Source organism: Kockovaella imperatae (genome assembly GCF_002102565.1).
Source record: "Kockovaella imperatae strain NRRL Y-17943 chromosome Unknown BD324scaffold_13, whole genome shotgun sequence".
NCBI classification, from domain to species: domain Eukaryota; kingdom Fungi; phylum Basidiomycota; class Tremellomycetes; order Tremellales; family Cuniculitremaceae; genus Kockovaella; species Kockovaella imperatae.
Genome location: NW_019028953.1, coordinates 545,620 through 562,100, shown reverse-complemented (window position 1 = coordinate 562,100; position 16,481 = coordinate 545,620). Strand labels below are relative to the sequence as shown.

The 16,481-nt window shown below is 51.7% G+C and overlaps 7 protein-coding genes across 7 annotated transcripts; 5 read left to right on the top strand and 2 right to left on the bottom strand.

Moving 5' to 3' along the window:
• Window positions 1-427: 427 nt before the first annotated feature.
• BD324DRAFT_583206 (amino acid permease/ SLC12A domain-containing protein) lies at window positions 428-2,340 on the top strand (the record flags this gene model as incomplete). The annotated part of the gene is made up of 10 exons (XM_022013604.1): window positions 428-560; window positions 611-682; window positions 720-902; window positions 939-1,000; window positions 1,037-1,094; window positions 1,129-1,337; window positions 1,374-1,577; window positions 1,613-1,852; window positions 1,888-1,994; window positions 2,031-2,340. 10 exons carry the CDS (start codon window positions 428-430, stop codon window positions 2,338-2,340), a joined length of 1,578 nt encoding a protein of 525 aa, XP_021869089.1.
• Window positions 2,341-2,392: 52 nt separating this feature from the next.
• On the bottom strand, window positions 2,393-4,330 carry BD324DRAFT_643335 (glycoside hydrolase superfamily; the record flags this gene model as incomplete). The annotated part of the gene is made up of 2 exons (XM_022017537.1): window positions 2,393-2,420; window positions 2,505-4,330. The coding sequence occupies 2 exons, from the start codon at window positions 4,328-4,330 to the stop codon at window positions 2,393-2,395; spliced, it is 1,854 nt and encodes a 617-aa protein (XP_021869088.1).
• Window positions 4,331-5,159: 829 nt separating this feature from the next.
• Window positions 5,160-6,450, top strand: BD324DRAFT_635339 (hypothetical protein). The gene has a single exon (XM_022016802.1). It carries the CDS (start codon window positions 5,432-5,434, stop codon window positions 6,323-6,325), a length of 894 nt encoding a protein of 297 aa, XP_021869087.1. The 5' UTR covers window positions 5,160-5,431; the 3' UTR covers window positions 6,326-6,450.
• A 502-nt stretch (window positions 6,451-6,952) lies between these two features.
• Window positions 6,953-9,270, top strand: BD324DRAFT_583199 (putative sugar transporter; the record flags this gene model as incomplete). The annotated part of the gene is made up of 10 exons (XM_022013602.1): window positions 6,953-7,138; window positions 7,188-7,567; window positions 7,602-7,858; window positions 7,894-8,274; window positions 8,312-8,469; window positions 8,508-8,602; window positions 8,642-8,775; window positions 8,815-8,874; window positions 8,911-9,003; window positions 9,044-9,270. 10 exons carry the CDS (start codon window positions 6,953-6,955, stop codon window positions 9,268-9,270), a joined length of 1,971 nt encoding a protein of 656 aa, XP_021869086.1.
• Window positions 9,271-9,343: 73 nt separating this feature from the next.
• On the top strand, window positions 9,344-11,150 carry BD324DRAFT_635336 (glycosyl hydrolase). Its single transcript, XM_022016801.1, has 3 exons — window positions 9,344-9,611; window positions 9,652-9,718; window positions 9,757-11,150. The coding sequence occupies exons 1-3, from the start codon at window positions 9,522-9,524 to the stop codon at window positions 11,127-11,129; spliced, it is 1,530 nt and encodes a 509-aa protein (XP_021869085.1). The 5' UTR covers window positions 9,344-9,521; the 3' UTR covers window positions 11,130-11,150.
• An 87-nt stretch (window positions 11,151-11,237) lies between these two features.
• Window positions 11,238-13,746, top strand: BD324DRAFT_635335 (hypothetical protein). Its single transcript, XM_022016800.1, has 10 exons — window positions 11,238-11,366; window positions 11,404-11,567; window positions 11,607-11,656; window positions 11,694-11,890; window positions 11,927-12,009; window positions 12,047-12,312; window positions 12,348-12,534; window positions 12,574-12,844; window positions 12,882-13,159; window positions 13,204-13,746. The coding sequence occupies exons 1-10, from the start codon at window positions 11,288-11,290 to the stop codon at window positions 13,693-13,695; spliced, it is 2,067 nt and encodes a 688-aa protein (XP_021869084.1). The 5' UTR covers window positions 11,238-11,287; the 3' UTR covers window positions 13,696-13,746.
• A 7-nt stretch (window positions 13,747-13,753) lies between these two features.
• BD324DRAFT_653097 (major facilitator superfamily domain-containing protein) lies at window positions 13,754-16,042 on the bottom strand (the record flags this gene model as incomplete). The annotated part of the gene is made up of 17 exons (XM_022018607.1): window positions 13,754-14,017; window positions 14,056-14,228; window positions 14,269-14,338; window positions 14,377-14,450; window positions 14,490-14,591; window positions 14,636-14,820; window positions 14,867-14,943; window positions 14,991-15,068; window positions 15,110-15,120; window positions 15,178-15,232; window positions 15,281-15,337; window positions 15,377-15,383; window positions 15,433-15,545; window positions 15,592-15,625; window positions 15,668-15,741; window positions 15,780-15,796; window positions 15,853-16,042. 17 exons carry the CDS (start codon window positions 16,040-16,042, stop codon window positions 13,754-13,756), a joined length of 1,581 nt encoding a protein of 526 aa, XP_021869083.1.
• Between the last annotated feature and the right edge of the window lie 439 nt (window positions 16,043-16,481).

The following is a 16,481-nucleotide window of genomic DNA, read 5'->3' as shown; positions in this document are numbered from 1 at the left end:
TGTCTTTCCCACCTTGTCTGATCGCGGCCCGTGTGGAGGAAGGGGCGTTAACTACGACATTCTTCACTGATTGTCCGTGTCCCTGAGGGGTCCATACTCAGTCTTATCTGGTATCCTCTGGTCGAGCCGAAATTCGGGCCGAGCGTTCTCAAGCTCCCCACCAAGCCGAATGCGCCCCCAGGCGGAGGGACGGAAATAACACTCATTCCTCCGGTCATTCTGCCGGCAAGGGGCCAAGAGAGTGGGGCATGGTGGAATCACTATCTTTACGATTGACATCTCATTCCAGACAGCTTACACACATAGAATCCTCTTCAACATGGCCCCGAACGACGTGGAAGCAGCCCGAGCTGTTCCAGACTTCGACGATGACAAGCAAGACAAATACGAGATTCATGACGCCTCGGTCATTCCTGCCGACGAGGCGATGTGTGACACTAACATCGATGTGCACACACATCTGTACGATGGCGTGCAGCGTAAGATGGAGCAACGGCACATGCAGATGATCGCCCTCGCGGGGGTCATTGGCACAGGATTGTTCTTGGGAAGTGGAAAAGGTTAGTGAACATATCTCCCCCTCTGTCCCATCCGCTTATCACCTATACAGCTATCGCTCACGGTGGACCATTGGGAGCCTTCCTGGCGTATGTCGTCGTGGGATCAGTGATCTACTCGGTGTGTGAGTCGAGAGCCAGCGAAGGCGTGTTGACGGTCAGTGGTGTGTCTCGGAGAGATGGCCGTGTATGCTCCAATCTCTGGCTCCTACATTCATTATACCGAGCGATGGCTACACCCCTCGCTCGGGTTTGCGATGGGATGGCAAATTTGTCTCCAGTACATGATATCGCTTCCTTCAGAGATCATCGCAGCCAGTATCCTTGTCTCATTCTGGGATACAAGTAAGTGGGATTTGGCCTTAACTAGGCTTATGACAGGTTTCACGATTCCTCATCAGGCGGGTTATCTCGTGGTCTTTGCCGCATTCTGTATCGTCATAGTGAGTGAAGCCTGAGGGAGTGTCTGACCCTATGAGAACCTGCTCGGTGTCCGATGGTTTGGCGAGTCAGAATTCGCATTTGCTATGATGAAAAGTGTGTGCAAGGCGCTCTGTCTGCTGACCATCAGTCTTCTTCATCATCGGTTTGCTCATCGGCGGTCTCGTGGTCGACCTAGGTGGGGGCCCAAACCATGACCGCATTGGATTCCGATACTGGAAGTCACCGGGTGCCTTCGCACAATACCACTCAAAGGGAAGTCTCGGCAACTTTTTGGGTTGGTTTACCGATCTTGTACAAGCTGCCAATTCGTACGGCGGTATCGAAATGATTGGCTTCGTAAGTTGTCTTTGCCAAACACAGTACTTACCCCAGGCCGCTGCAGAAGTGAAGAACCCACGTGTGGCAGTCGCCAAAGCCATTCGCCGGGTCTTTTACCGTATCGCCATCTTCTTCTGTGCCAGTATCTTTGTGATTGGTATGCTTGTACCGTACAACGATCCAAAGCTCCTGCAATCGACCGGCACTTCGGCATCTTCCCCCTTCGTTATCGCTTTTGATCGTGCTGGCATAAAAGTGGTGAGTGGTTGGACTACGACAACGCTCAATGTCAGTTACCCTCCCTCATCAATGCTATTGTCATGCTCTCTGCGCTATCTTCGGGCAATTCGCTATTGTACAGTGTATCTCGGATGATATATGGTCTGGCGCTCCGTGGTCAAGCACCCAGCATCTTCGTCAAAACCACGAAAAAGGGGCTGCCCATCGTCTCGCTGGTGGTGTCCTCTCTTTCCTTCGCCTTGGCGTACCTCACGCTTTCCAAGGGAAGTGCGACAGTATTCAACTGGTTGCAGGTGAGTGTGAGAGAGATTATCACGGCTTACACCAGAACATCACCTCGATTGCTAGTTTCATCTGTTGGAGTGTGATTGTGGGTGCATATCTCCGCTTCAAGAACGGACTTGCCGCACAGGGCATTGACCGGAAGCAATTTCAGTGGGTGCCACACGAGCATTCAAGGCTGATCCGTAGTTACTGGAACAGATGGCAGCCACTCCCCGCCTATTGGGCATTGTTCTGGTGTTTGATTGTCGTTTTCCTCAATGGCTGGGAAGTCTTTACGCATGGCAACTGGAGCGGAGCCAACTTTGTGGTCAACTACGTCAATATCGCCTTATTCGTTTCGCTGGCTGTCTTTTATCAGGCATGGAAGCGACCTGGATGGACCCGATTGGAGGATCTTGACTTTGTCAGCAACATTCCCAGTGACGAGGAAGTCAGCTATGACGAGCCGCCTCCCAAAAATTGGTTCATCAAGGCCTGCAACTATGTCTTGACTTAGGTGAGGGGCGTGGGATGTTCAGGAACGGGATACATGGCGAGCGAAAATGAAATCACAAACAAGTTGATATTATTATACGGCTACAAAATGCAGCATCTCAGCAATTCCACCGTTTTGTGGCATTAGCATGCGGCCCAATGCAGGCGGCGGAGTCCGGGTTCCACCCGCCCCTATCCGCTGCAGCCTGATACAATGCGTAGATGTCACTCTGCCATTGCGTGATGTTGGGCCGAAGAATACGCCGATCATAGGTCAAGAAGCCATTGACCTCCCCTTCCACGTCGGTGGTTTGAGTCCACACTGCACCTGAGCAAGCAAACATTTCAGTCTGCTGACGAAGCTCATCGAGGATGAGATGTGCCCTGTAGTTCCATATTTCAACAGTGGCATCCAGCTCGTATGTCTGATTGATCCCGTTGATGGCTTGCTGGACGTTCCACAGATGATCGATACTGACATTGTTCCCAATTCCGCCAAATTCCCCCTGGAAGCCGATATAGTTGGGGTCATATGGACTCGAGGCGATCGAGTAGAATGGTGTACCACATTGAGGCTCTGAATAATGGTGATTATCGACATAGTCGCCGGCACCGTGCCAGTTCCATCCCGTAGTAGCATCGATCAGGCGTGTCGGGTCCAGTGATCGGACCATTGGCGCCAGGTAGAGCTCTGGCGCGCCAACTTGGCCCCATCCCTCGTTATAGATGACCCAGGTACATATAGACGGGAACGATCTGTGCTTTTCGACCAGCTCAAAGAGTTGGGAGTTGAACACGTCTTGTTGAGTTGAATTGGGTTCTGCACCGTTCTGGATATTGAGAGCGGGCTGGTCTTGAATAACCCAGAATCCCATGGTATCGCAAGCATGATAAAACAGATCCATTTCGACCTTGATATGTTTCCGGATCATGTTCATACCAAGGCTCTTTAGAGTCTTGAGATCGAAGACCATCGCTTCATAATTGGGCGGTGTATATATTCCATCGGGCCAGAATCCTTGGTCCAAGGGACCGAAGGTGAAGAGGAATTCACCATTGAGTAGTGGCCGCATCATGCCATTCACCATGCCCTTACCTACCGTACGGAAACCCGTATAGGTCGCTACGGTGTCATTACCGAGTGTAACGGTGATATTATACAGGGTGGGACTCTCCGGACTCCAGAGCTTGGGATTGGCGACCTCAAATACGATCGGCGAGTCCGACGAACCGGTCCCTGTGGCTGCCACTTGACCGTCATCGGCCCATACTTTCACGGTCACACTCGAAGACGAGTTGTTTGCCGAGTGCACAGTAATGTTGACCTGTCCGTTCATATCTCCATCGAGATCGATCCATTCGATGTGATCTGCAGGGACAGGCTCGATGAAGACCTGCTGCCATATACCAGTACAAGGCGTATAGAAGATGTGGCTGGGGTTCAAAGTTTGCTTTCCAATTGGTACAACGTATGGTTCACTATCAGTCGGGTCAAAGACAAAGACCACCAGCTCATTGCTCTGTCCGACCTTTACAGCCGAAGTGATGTCAGCCCAGAACCGCAAATAACCTCCGGTGTGCTGAACGACCTGTTGTCCGTTCACGAAAACAGTAGCTTGGTAGTCGACGGCTCCAAAGTTGATGAGAATATTTTCTCCTTGCCAGTCCTCTGTCACATTGAAGGTCGTTTGATACCAACTGTGTAGGATGGTCCCATTGCCAGTGTTGTTCGCCATAACTCCAGATAGTCCACTCTCAAGGCAAGACGGCACTAGGACATCGGTTCCTAGGTTGCCAGTCGGGACCGGCCCATTGAGCTCGTCAGCGGCTCCATTGCGCCAAGACCAGATACCATTGAGTGACTGCCATCGATCCCGCACTTGCTGGGGTCGAGGATACTCTGGCCAAGGATCGGTTCCGGCGGTATATGTCCAAGGCGTGTCCAGAGGCGGTGTCTTTACCTCATATGAGGTAGACAAGAGAGGTGCCAAAATAAGCAGAGCCAGGAGCATGGTAAGAAGACGGGCGCAGAAGTGGAATGTGGGGATCCTCACTCCTAATATAGTCCTGGATCCCGTTGCCAAGCTCAGAGAGACCCGGATAGCTCCCCCACTCCAAGTCCTTCATTGAGACTAGTGTACGTTCAATAATGTCAAAATTCCCGTTCGCTCAGCTGAGGCATAACGTAAGAGCGGACAGTTCGAGTGAGGTAGCATGTGTGACCCGAGAGCCGCTAGGGATTGTGATACTAGGCCAACTCCAGTGGCCGGAGGAAGCCTTCAAAAAGACTTCCATATTAATATCATGCTAATGTGGCCGACGACGAGCAACAGAACATTACAGGTGAAGTATTTTCACCCTGTGTGCCTTTCGAATTTTCCGGAAAAGAGCGACAGATTGTACCGTAGTCTGTTTTGTGGTGAAATGCTCGAAAGCATTAGTTTATGAGGACTACCACGATAACAGAGAGCCCGACCGACCCGTATGCATAGCTGGCGTACAGCAGAACCTTTGCTTGCTCTCAACCGACCAATCCCCTGCGCCTTGCTACTCACTGTGCCAGAGCCGAAGTTGACATGCAAGGGATGGCGTTTGGGGCTCAAACGTGTGGGCGGAAGAGCTCTAGCGGCCTGGTGACAAGTAGAGGCGATCTGATCTGGTACAATGGACCATCACGCATTCTGCGATGCCATCGTTGAGGGCGGCCCTGACGTTGTTGCGCAATACGGGTGGATGTATTTATAAGCCACCGCCAAGCCGAAATTCAACTGCTCGGTCATCGGCATCCCGTCATCAATAATTGCGAATAAGATCTAGTCTCGGGTCCGTTTTAGAGGCCGACCACCTCAGGACGACGTGTGCATATTTCCATAGGTGGCAAGATATCTCCTTACACTTTTCGCTCACAGAATGTAGCATCGGTCAGCACGAATGCACTCGGGCAGAATCGGAACTGATCATGGCATTTCGGCGTCATATTGACACGGGGAAAAAATTATTACCATGGTCGCTATGAGTCAGCATGCGAAAGACGTGTCCGGAGATTCAGTACATAAGCTCACGAGTCCAAATTATCAACGTCGAGGATATGGCCACTGCCGCAATCTCAGATCATGTTCAATGCCATCGCCTTGAGCATACCTCTCGCTACCGCTACATTCGCGCTTCAAGAGGTTGTATTTCACATTGTTGGCTTTGCCTTCGAATACTGTGATTCACATTCCCTCTTCCTCCGTTCCAAAGTACGGACATCGGACCGACGCAAATATGTCGAGCTACTGCCCAGAGTCCTGTTCAACCAGTTCTTCTTGCTGCTACCAGCCATGCTGTTTATGGAACGCACCGGACTCGCATTCTCGGGACCTTCTCGAATATCACCATTACGCTTCTTGATCGGCCTAGTGGGCATGGCGATCGGTCACGATGTCGTTCAGTATCTCTTCCACCGTCATCTGTTACACAGACCCAATCTCAAGCTCATGAAATGGCTGCGTCACTCGCTTCACCATTCAACATCAGCGACCAAGGCTGTCAGCGCATGCTACATGTCACCACCGGATTTCCTGCTTGAGATCATTTGTCCATATTTGATCCCGCTGGCTGTGTTTGGGAACCATGCGGATCCTCGATTCCACCTCCTGATTGCTGGAGTCGGTGCTATTGGAGGTCTATACGAGCACTCGGGCTACGACTTCTCAGCGCCATTGAAGCCATCCCGCTCGGTCAGTAGGGGCGGCACCCCAGAGAAAGGGATCAAGGAGCATGTTGAAGAAGACGAGGACGGACTTAAAGGGATCACCGCATTTGCCGTCGACCTGTTAGCCTCCTTCCTGGACAACCGTGCACATTCCGAGCATCACACTCGCGCCAACGTTTCATTCTCCGACGGTTTCGGCAGTCCGGGGATCTGTGATACGTTGTTCGGAACACGATGGGACTTGACACCGAGACAGAGTCGGCTGGTGGAAGCAGAGTGGAGGGACATGAGAAAGCAGGACCAGCAATAGAATCAGCATATCATCCTATAATTCGAAACGACGGCCTATAATTCTTGATGACATGATTTTCTACCCACATAGACCGTGAAGCCCGGAATGCAAGCCGAGCATGGTGCCGATGATGCTGCAGTAGCGCTCGCTCGTCAAGTGATCAGATCTCATAGCCACCTCACAAACTCCACCCAGAGTCTGATGCCACACACCGGGGAAGCCGCCACCCCAGAGTTGGGCTGTCTAATAAAAGTGCGCCAATGACGTATTCACCGTCGCCCTCTGCCCTCCTTCAGGGTTGACGACTTATTAAAAGTTTCCCGAGAGTAGACCCCCGGGTTCATGCATGGAACGGTGGAGGCTTCGAAGTTCTGCATGAGGGGAGAAGAGGAGGGAGGGAAGTGGGCGAGTGGTCAGAGGCGTCCGGTGACTAACGCAATCCTGCCAAGCCCGGTAAAAAACAGAATGTCTGTGATAATTTCTCACACCATGATGCTCCACCCGAGACCCGCTCTCACCCCGCTCAAATACCTTGAGGGCTGGTCAGATCAGACCTCTTTACCCCAGATTGGATCCCCCAGAGTTCATCCTATTCTTGACATTGTACATCTACATCTCCCCTGATAGACAAAGTAGATATCAGAAATGTCTGAAAAGCACGTCGCTTCAGCGGCTCCTGGCGTTGAGCGGCCCAGTACGCAATCCGAGAACACTTACACCGGCACGGTCGACAACAAGAACAACAACCTCACGACCCAGATTTCGAGGACGCACGCGACCAAATCTGGCAGTGGTGCAGCCGCCGTCAACATTGTCGAGAACCCCCTCAGAGTGAGTCGATTCATGAGACGACCCAAAATCTCGTGCTGACATCCTCAAGCGCGACTCAAAACAAACGGTTATTGCTAATGCCGAGAAATTTGCCCACGCGAACGGTCTCGGAGACTATGCCGGACTCTTTGGTCGAGCTGCACTGGTTGCTCGAGACTCGGAGAACTTCCGAAGTGTCTCCCAACTTCAAGCCGACGAGTTGGAAGCCTTGACTTACGAGTACGAACACAAGTGGCACGGCCCTTGGACCCTCTGGTACGCCATCTCGCTCTGTGCCGTCGGTGCCGCCACCCAAGGTTGGGATCAGACTGGTTCAAACGGTGCTGCACTCACCTTCCGAAAGGAGTTTGGTATTGATGGCACAACCGGTCGTGACGAATGGATCTTTGGCTTGGTGAACTCGATCATCTTCTTGACCGCAGGCGCCATGTGAGTACATGTCTGGTGCGCAACTGACCTGCAGTGGCGCTTGGATCGTCGACCCTCTGAACCACTACTTCGGACGACGAGGTGAAATCTTCATCACTGGTGCCTGTCTCACGGCCACGCCCATCGGATCCGCGTTCACTCACTCTTGGCAAGCTCTATTTGCGGCTCGATTCGTGCTTGGTATTGGTATCGGTGCCAAGAATGCTACTGTTCCCATCTTCTCCTCTGAATTGGCCCCAGCTCGAATCCGAGGAGCTCTGGTCATGTTCTGGCAGCTCTGGGTCACCTTCGGTGGGTCATCATATGTCAGCTATGCTGACGAACAGGTATCTTCCTCGGTTTCTGCTCCAACTGTATCTTCAAGGATGTCGGCAAGAACGCTTGGCGTTATCAACTAGGTTCCGCTTTCCTTCCCTCCTTCATTCTTATGCTTGGAATCTACTTCTGTCCCGAATCTCCTCGATGGCTCATGAAGAAGGGAAGAAACGCCGACGCCTTCAGATCGTTCTTGCGACTACGTGCCCACCCCATTATCTCCGCGAGAGATTTCTACTATTCCTACGTAATTTACGAGGAAGAGCAACGCGAAGCTCAGGGCGCAAACTACTTCTCTCGACTCGCCGACTGCTTCACTGTCCCACGAATCCGTAGGGCCAACTACGGCGCTAGTACGGTCATGTTGGCGCAGCAAATGTGCGGAATCAACAGTGAGTTTGTCTGTTCGTTGTCCCTGACTGACGATAGTCATCTCATTCTATTCGTCAACCATCTTCTCCGAGGCCGGTTACACTGATACGAATGCCCTGTACGCTTCTCTTGGATACGGTGCTCTTCAATTTGTGTTCACTATTCCCACCGTCTTCTGGATTGACACCCAGGGTCGTCGAAAGCTCTGTTTGATCGTGAGCATTCTCTGGCGTTATGTCTCCTGACACCATAGACATTCCCTCTCATGTGCGTCTTCCTTCTCGCCGCCGGTCTGTCGACTCTCAAGCAGGACGGAAGCAAGGGTGCGCGTCTTGGTCCTGTCGTACTGTGAGTCGAGTCGAATTTGGGTTGAGCTGACTTTTGTAGTTTCGTCTACCTTTTCACTATCTGTTACTGTTGGGGAGAAGGTCCCGTGGCTTTCCAGTACTCAGCTGAAGTGTTCCCGACGATCCAACGAGAGCAGGGTATGGCTTGGGCTGTCGCAATCAACAACATTTTCGGTGAGATCCACGAGCAGAAGCGGGTGCTAACCTTGTCAGCTGGTGTCTTGAGTTTGACGTTCCCGCGAATGAAGACTGTCATGACGACGCCCGGTGCCTGTGAGTCGAGACAGCCCATCTCTGCTGACCCTGCAGTCGGTTTCTACGCGGGTCTGAATTTGATCGCGTGGATTATGATATTCTGTTTCGTGCGAGAGACGAAACAGCTCACACTCGAAGAATTGGACCGTGAGTTCGTCCAGCTTTAGCCCTCGCTGACATGGTTCAGAGGTCTTCTCGGTTCCAACCTCAGAGTTCATCTCCTACGAGACCAAAGTCTGGCTTCCTTGGTTCGTCAAAAGGTACATTCTCTTCCAGAGGAACATTCCCAGACCCCTTCCTATCATCGAGCGAAGCAAATGGACTGGCGACACCGACTCAGAGGACGGTCTTCCTATTGCCGACGACAAGGGTCGAAGCACTGTTGGTCGTCGTGAGGATGTGAACCAGGCCTGAGCAGTGTCCCGCCCCAGATGCAAGTCTCATGTAGCCATTCATAAATTTTTCAAAGATACTTGAGTTTGATTGCGCGAGAATGAATCATGTTTTTAATCCAACGAATTACCCTTCGTCCGCCGTTGGGAGGCTTTGTAGGGACCGTTCTCCATTCCATTGTTATTCTATTCATTGTATGGCCCTCCTGGCGACGTATTGGCTGACTGTCGCATCTTTGTTGACGGGAGGACCTACTTCGATGTCCGGCGAGCATGATGAGATCAACTCATCTACTCGAACAGTCAATCCATGGCGATTATACTGGCCGGTATCGACCTCAGGTACACTTTTCACCTCCAAAGGTACCTATACTCTCCTCAGAACGTAGGCTAATGGTCTCAGGGCTTCATGAATGACCCGAATGGCCTCTTCGTTGATAAGCATGGTATCTGGCACCTCTACTACCAGTGTAAGTAGTACCGCCGGGCCGCCCGCTAATGTAACCAGATAATCCCACCGAGCTCGTTGCTGGCAATCAGCATTGGGGTCATGCGACGTCTCGGGATCTTTATCACTGGGCCAATCAGCCAATCGCACTGTTCCCACCTGATGAAAGGACTGGAGTTTTCAGCGGCTCAGCCGTGATTGACGCGAAGAATACCTCTGGCTTCTTTCCGGACCAAGACGACGGTGTCGTCGCAATCTATACTCTCAACACGCCGGAGAACCAAGTCCAAGCCATCGCTTATTCCAGAGACGGTGGTTACACGTTTACTCCATATGAGGGCAATCCTGTGATCGACATCCAATCAAACCAGTTCCGAGACCCAAAAGTCGTTTGGTATGAGGATCACTGGGTCATGGTCATTGCCCATTCCACTGAGTTCAAAATCGGCATCTACACCAGTCGCGATCTGAAGACTTGGTCTCCGAGCTCCAGCGTCTCATACCTTGGAATCTTGGGTCTACAGTACGAGTGTCCCAATCTAGTCCCAATACCAGTAAAGGCAAATGGCTCTTCTACTGGAGAGCAAGTTTGGACATTGTTCATCTCGATCAATCCCGGTGCTCCACTGGGCGGAGCGACCATGCTCTACTTTCCTGGAGACTTTGACGGATACAGCTTCGTACCGCATGACTCTGCGGCTCGACTGGCTGACTTTGCCAAGGACAACTATGCAGCACAATTTTTCGACGGCACAGCTCCGGGAGAGGCTGTAAGTATAGCCTGGGCCAACAACTGGCAATATACCAATGTCTTGCCAACGGCAAATGAAGGCTGGCGTTCGATCATGTCCTTACCAAGGAAGAACTTTCTCACCCGATTGGAACGGACCGGATGGGCCCTTGTTTCAGAACCGTATGATCTCTCACCGATCTTGAACTCTCGATTGAGTCACGATACAGACTTTGTCAACAAGACGACGGATGTGGACTTCTCGAGCGCAGGAAGTGGCGCCATTTACTTCAGTATCAAGCTACCTGACAGCCAGGCGAGATATGGGGATGAGGCTGCATTCAGCTTTGCCGTATCTGCTCCCTCATCCAAGGAGAGTGTCAAAGGGGGATACATGTTTGGAGGCCCAAATGCAGGACACGCCTGGCTCGATCGAGGCAATACAAAGGGCTTCGGAAGTGACAACCCATTCTGGAACGATCGATTCTCCGTCGCCCAGGTCTCTGCTGCAAGATCTATCTGGGGCGTGATTGACCGATCTGTTCTGGAGTTGTTTATAGATGATGGAGCTTACAGTGCTACAATGCTGTTTTTCTCCGAGGAACCCCTGACTCTGCTCAGAATTGGCACCGAGGGCATGCCAGAGGGGACGTCTATTGAGCTGGAAGTACATGATCTCCATAGTGTTTGGCGGAATTCATGATTGGCATGCACTACATAGACCATAAATAGAATCGGTAATGTCCCCGGAGACGGAGCACCGGCTGTAGCCGCATTCCCCACATCAAGCGATTGGCCGAGATAGAGCCGGCATCAAGGCAGGCATGAGTGGAGGCAGTTTGTTGTCTGCGATAGACCATCATGAGACAGTACGCTCACACTCAGACTCACGCCATGCACGTCGACCGTCCGTTGCCTCAGAACACGTATCAGGAGTCTGGTGAGTTCCTTCACGCAGTCAGCACTGATCCATCTAGTTATTGACCCCGAATCGTTCTTCGGCAAGCTCAGGGCGATCTATTCAAACAAGGTCATCAAGACCCAGCTCGAGCAGCTCAGAAAGTCTGGGGCACTCCGAGCGTTTGACTTGAAATGGCAACCTGTGTACGAAGTCAGACGGCTCCACGGGGCCATGGCATCGGTGAATTAGGATATCTTCGCCCTCGCTGATCAGGCGTAGATGGATGGTCTCCCTCCGACGTTCGCTTGGGACTCCGATATCGGCAAATGGTGGGCAGAGTCTCCGAGATCTGCTGATATGAATCAGGATAGAGTCCACCTGCTACTTCCTCAATTCCCCTGACGGCGCCAAAAGCGTTCATGCGAGAGAGCTCCGCTCTGAGATGGACAAAGTAATCGGCCTGATCGAAAAAGCTCAGCAGCCTGATGGCTACCTAAACATCTACTTCACGGTGGTCGACCCAGCTGGCAAGTTCAAAAATCTGCGAGACCTGCATGAGCTTTGTAAGACGATTACCAGAGTGAAGGAGCTTACGACAGACAATTGCGGTCACTTACTGGAGGGAGCTATTGCTCACTACGAATACACTGGATCTCGTCAGTTCCTGGACGTCATGATCAGAGTGGGCTCGACGCTCAGGCAAATTGACTGACCCTTAGTACATCGCACTTCTAATCAAGACTTTTGGTCCTCACCCTGGCCAGCTACATGGATATCCAGGTCATCCCGAGCTGGAATTCGCAGTGCTCCGATTGTACGCAATCACTCATGATCATCGACACCTGGCTTTTGCCCAATACCTCTTGAGTGAACGTGGAGTCAAAAGGGCCGACCAAGGTGACGAGTCTTACTTCGTCTGGGAAGCCAAGGAGAGGCGACATGATCCCATCTATCCTGGGCACTCGAATGACCTGGACGACCTTGAGTACGTTTTGCCCTGTCCCTCCTGCTGACGCCCAGCTACTACTCTGCGCACCTTCCCTTACACGCTCAGAATGACATTCTGGGACACTCTGTCAGAACATTCTACCTCCTGGCTGCCGCTGCAGACCTGGGCGGAGCATTCAAAGACGACGCCAGGAGGTTATGGGACGACTGTGTAGACTACAAGATGTACGTCACGGGAGGAGTCGGAACAGAGCCATCAGTATGTCCAATCGCTGTTGTCTCTTCTGACTGGTATCAGATCGAAGGCTTCTCCAAGATCAAACACTGGCTGCCTCAGTCGACAGCTGAAGGAGGATGCTATGCCGAGACCTGCGCCGCTATCGCATGTATGATGACGTCTGAGCGGCTGCTCTCTCACCGATTGGACGGCAAAGTTCGAGGCGTTCTCGAACGATGTCTTTACAATGCTGTCCTAGGAGGTGGATCTCTGAACGGACAGCAGTTCTCATACGCCAATAAACACGCAACGTCGGGTGATCAAACTGCCTTCCGGTCAGACTGGTTCCAAAGTGAGTCAGACAAGGGGTTTCACCGCTTATGCTCCAGCCTGCTGCTGTCCGCCAAACCTGTCTAGGACTCTCGGCCTCTTGGGAGGGTACACGTGGACAGCCAAGATTGACGCTTTGGATAGGACCATCGACCTGGCTATTCATCTGTTTGTGTCGGCAAAAAGGACCATCAAGCTTCCCGATGGTGGCTACGCCACGATCAGGATGCAAAGTGGCATGCCTTGGGTAGGATCAACCGACATACAGATCCAGGCGCCAGAAGGTTGGAGCTGGAATCTCAGGGTACCCAAGCCTGAATACGCAGCAAAGTATAAAGTGAGTGAGCATGGCTTGTGGATCCTGTCTGACCCGCTTCCAAGGTGTCTTCGTCAACATCCCCCGCTGAAAGCGGCTACGTCAGCGTCGACGTCAGCCATGTCTCTGCGTTCACTATCAATTTTGATCTTCCTGTTCGACTGCTCGCTTCACATCCGGCTTCTGGTCAGGACACCTTGACGGTCTCCCGAGGTCCCATCATCTACACTGCCGAATCTGTCGATAACGAGGCGATCGACAAAGCTCATAAGCATTTCGAAGGAGTCGGGATCAAGTCCAGTACTGAGTTCGCCGAGTCCAAGCTCGATGTAGAAGGCATACATGTGATTTCTCTCTCGACCAACTCTTCAAGCGTATACACCCTGGACGAGATGACCAACGCTCTGGCATACCGTGTGGTTGATGGAAAGAGCCCGACTCGGCATTGGACGCGACTTGACCAAAAGCTGGTATTTGTGCCTTGGTTTGCACGAGCCAACAGAGGAGGCTCAGGACATCTCAGGACGTCGTTCCTGAGAGCAGACGAGGCAAAATGACTTCAGCCAGCATCATCAGTTGTAGTCTGGGCAGACCAATGCATTCCGGTTTTGTTGCTCATGCGGTCGAAGCAGATTGGATTCTACCTATGGCTGGATCCTTTTTCGTATCCACGCTGCCCTCAACTTCTCCTTGAATAGTCTCTCCTTCTCTGGACAACTTGTTCGGCACTTCTGCAGCCATCATGGCCTCCCACTTCTCCTGAGCGATGCGCTGATTCCTCGGTCGGATATATCGCAATTCCACTTGATGGAGTAAGATAAGTTCGATGATGACCAAGCACCAAAGGGCGATACAGCTTTGCCACGCATGTCGGTAATGCTGGGATAAGTCAGAAAAGTCAAATGTGGCGTACTCACCGGAGCTTCCACCGTGGGCCAGATGAGAATGTTTGACCACGCACCAACGGCGTAATACATGGCGATAGAGAGACCAAGTATGAAAGCTCTTTGCTCCGAATCATGCGGACTCAGATCAGACATCCAGGCGAAGATTGGCGGAGCGGTCGCGAGGGAAAGATAGGTCGCGAAGACTGGGTCAAATCAGCGCGGGTGGTCGCTCACTTAACTCACATGAGAAGTACTTGGCTCCGAGAGGGACGTTCCAGATACTCATGATGATACAAGGGATCAAGCCGAAGACCTAAAATGTGAGCCAACTTTGTAACATTTTCGACTTACGGCCTGGGCCATGACAATGAGCCAGCGAGTTTGGAAGTAGTCAGAGAGGAAAGAATAAACCCAGACGGTGACGACTGCATGTTTTAGGACAGTCTCGGCTGGGCGAAGCTCACCTGTTATGGCTCCTCCTCCGATAGGAATGGCATTGAGCTGCTCGACACTCCATGTTGGCGTTCCATCGGCGTTTTTCAAGCTCTTCAGAAACAGCTGGAAGTCTGACAACGCATGAGCGTCGATGTTTCGATCCTCGTTGACTCACAGCTGTAACCCTGTTGGGCCAGCACAGCAGCAGGGTAAAGGGTAGCGAAGAAGTAGATGAGCGGTGACCTTATAGTTCGCTTGATGGTGGCCCAGGTGAACTTCTTGTTGTCGCTTCTTCGGAATCGTTCGGTCCGCTCTTTGGCCATTTCAATGTGTCGGTCACGGAGCCAGAAAGACCATGGGCTACATTTGTCGTGAGTCTTGGATCATTCTCGATTCTCTGACCTACTTGGGCTTGGATGGGAAGTCAGGGAGGATGAAGAATCCGAATAGGGCTAGGACCATAGTCATGATACCGTCCACCATCTGAGTAAGTCAGCCGTGAGCCACATTCTGTCATAACTAAGACGCACGAACATCCACCTCCAGCCCTCTAGACCGCCGTGCCCGTTCAAACTCTTGTAAATGGCGGCCTGCAAGGCGTTTGCGAGCTAGAGGGAGCCTTAGCGAGGTTCAGATGACTCTACCTCACCATATTTCCCACTGTGAGGACATCCGTCAGCGATTTGATAGTACGTCCTTGGCTTGTACTGTACTCACCAGTCTGACAGCTGTGGTAGAAGCCGATGCGGAAGGCGATCTCTTGCGGTGTGTACTAACTTCTGATCAGCCAACTGTGGGAACCGCAGCTCCCCGGACATACCCATGACATCAAAATCATCAGCGTACCAGGATAGGCACTAGCTTCAAACGCTCCGCACTGTCATTCGTGAGCTGTAATCCTTCTATCAAATCTTACAAACGCTCTGATAGCATAGCTCGAGGGATCAGCAAGCGATGGAGTAGCAAGCTCACATTTGCTTGGCAGAAGTGACTTTGTACAGAGAAAGGGTGAGAATACCCCAACAAAATTCCAGAGCAGGGAGCCACCATGATGGTCTGACCCTCGTGATGATGACTTGAGAGGGCTGAGACAGGTCAGCGTACAGCTGACGGATTCGTTCTTCCACTGACAATCAGGAAGACTGCATACCCGACATTGAAGAAACTGCGCGGTGTCAGCACCGCTCTGGATCAATGCCAAACCCACGTTTGGAAGTAGTTATACTCGTTCCTGTACAAGTCTAGATCTTCTTTCATGCCAGACACATATGCGGCGTTAATCTAATCTTATCAGTCATCTTTGTTTTGAATCGACTCACGTTCTGCTGATCGAGATCTGTAAAGAAAGTCAGTCACGATCTTCAATCCTGAGCCAGAGCCAGAGCGACTCACACTTGATGACCTGACTGATACATCCATAAACGAGCAGAATTGCATCGAGCCGAGCGACGAACAATCGCTCCGCTTTAGATTTCTTTTCAACTGCCACGCCGGACTGTGGATCAATCCTTCCAGATGGATCGACAGGGGTTAGCGCATCGGTATGTTTAGCAAAGCTGGAAAATCTACTTCTGAGACCCATGGTGACAGTCCATAGACGTTGGCCAGATGTCAAGAACACCGAGTGATGTGGGGAAGAACAGCTCTCCATTCACTCCTTATCCGACTAATAAAGTACCATTTGCATTTTTAATTTGAGCACAGTGCCAAGAGATCCTTCCCCATCTCGGGTGAGATTTTCGGTTATCGATCCGAATGCAGAGAGTGTAAAAAGTAGCGTAGACTATGTATCTGCTGCCGGCCGAGAGTCGGACGCGAAGCTCTATACATCTTTGCTCTTATCAACGCAATCTGATACAGAGAGCCATTGTCCGATATCAATTGTGTGAAATGAAGCCGAAGTCTTGATGCTTGTGACCGCGTCTTTCAGATCCGCTAGGGTCTTTCGGGCATGCCGCGCGGTTGTAAAGGTACCCCAGTGGATTCCCAGGCTTGTCTTTGCTCCCATGATATTTGCAATT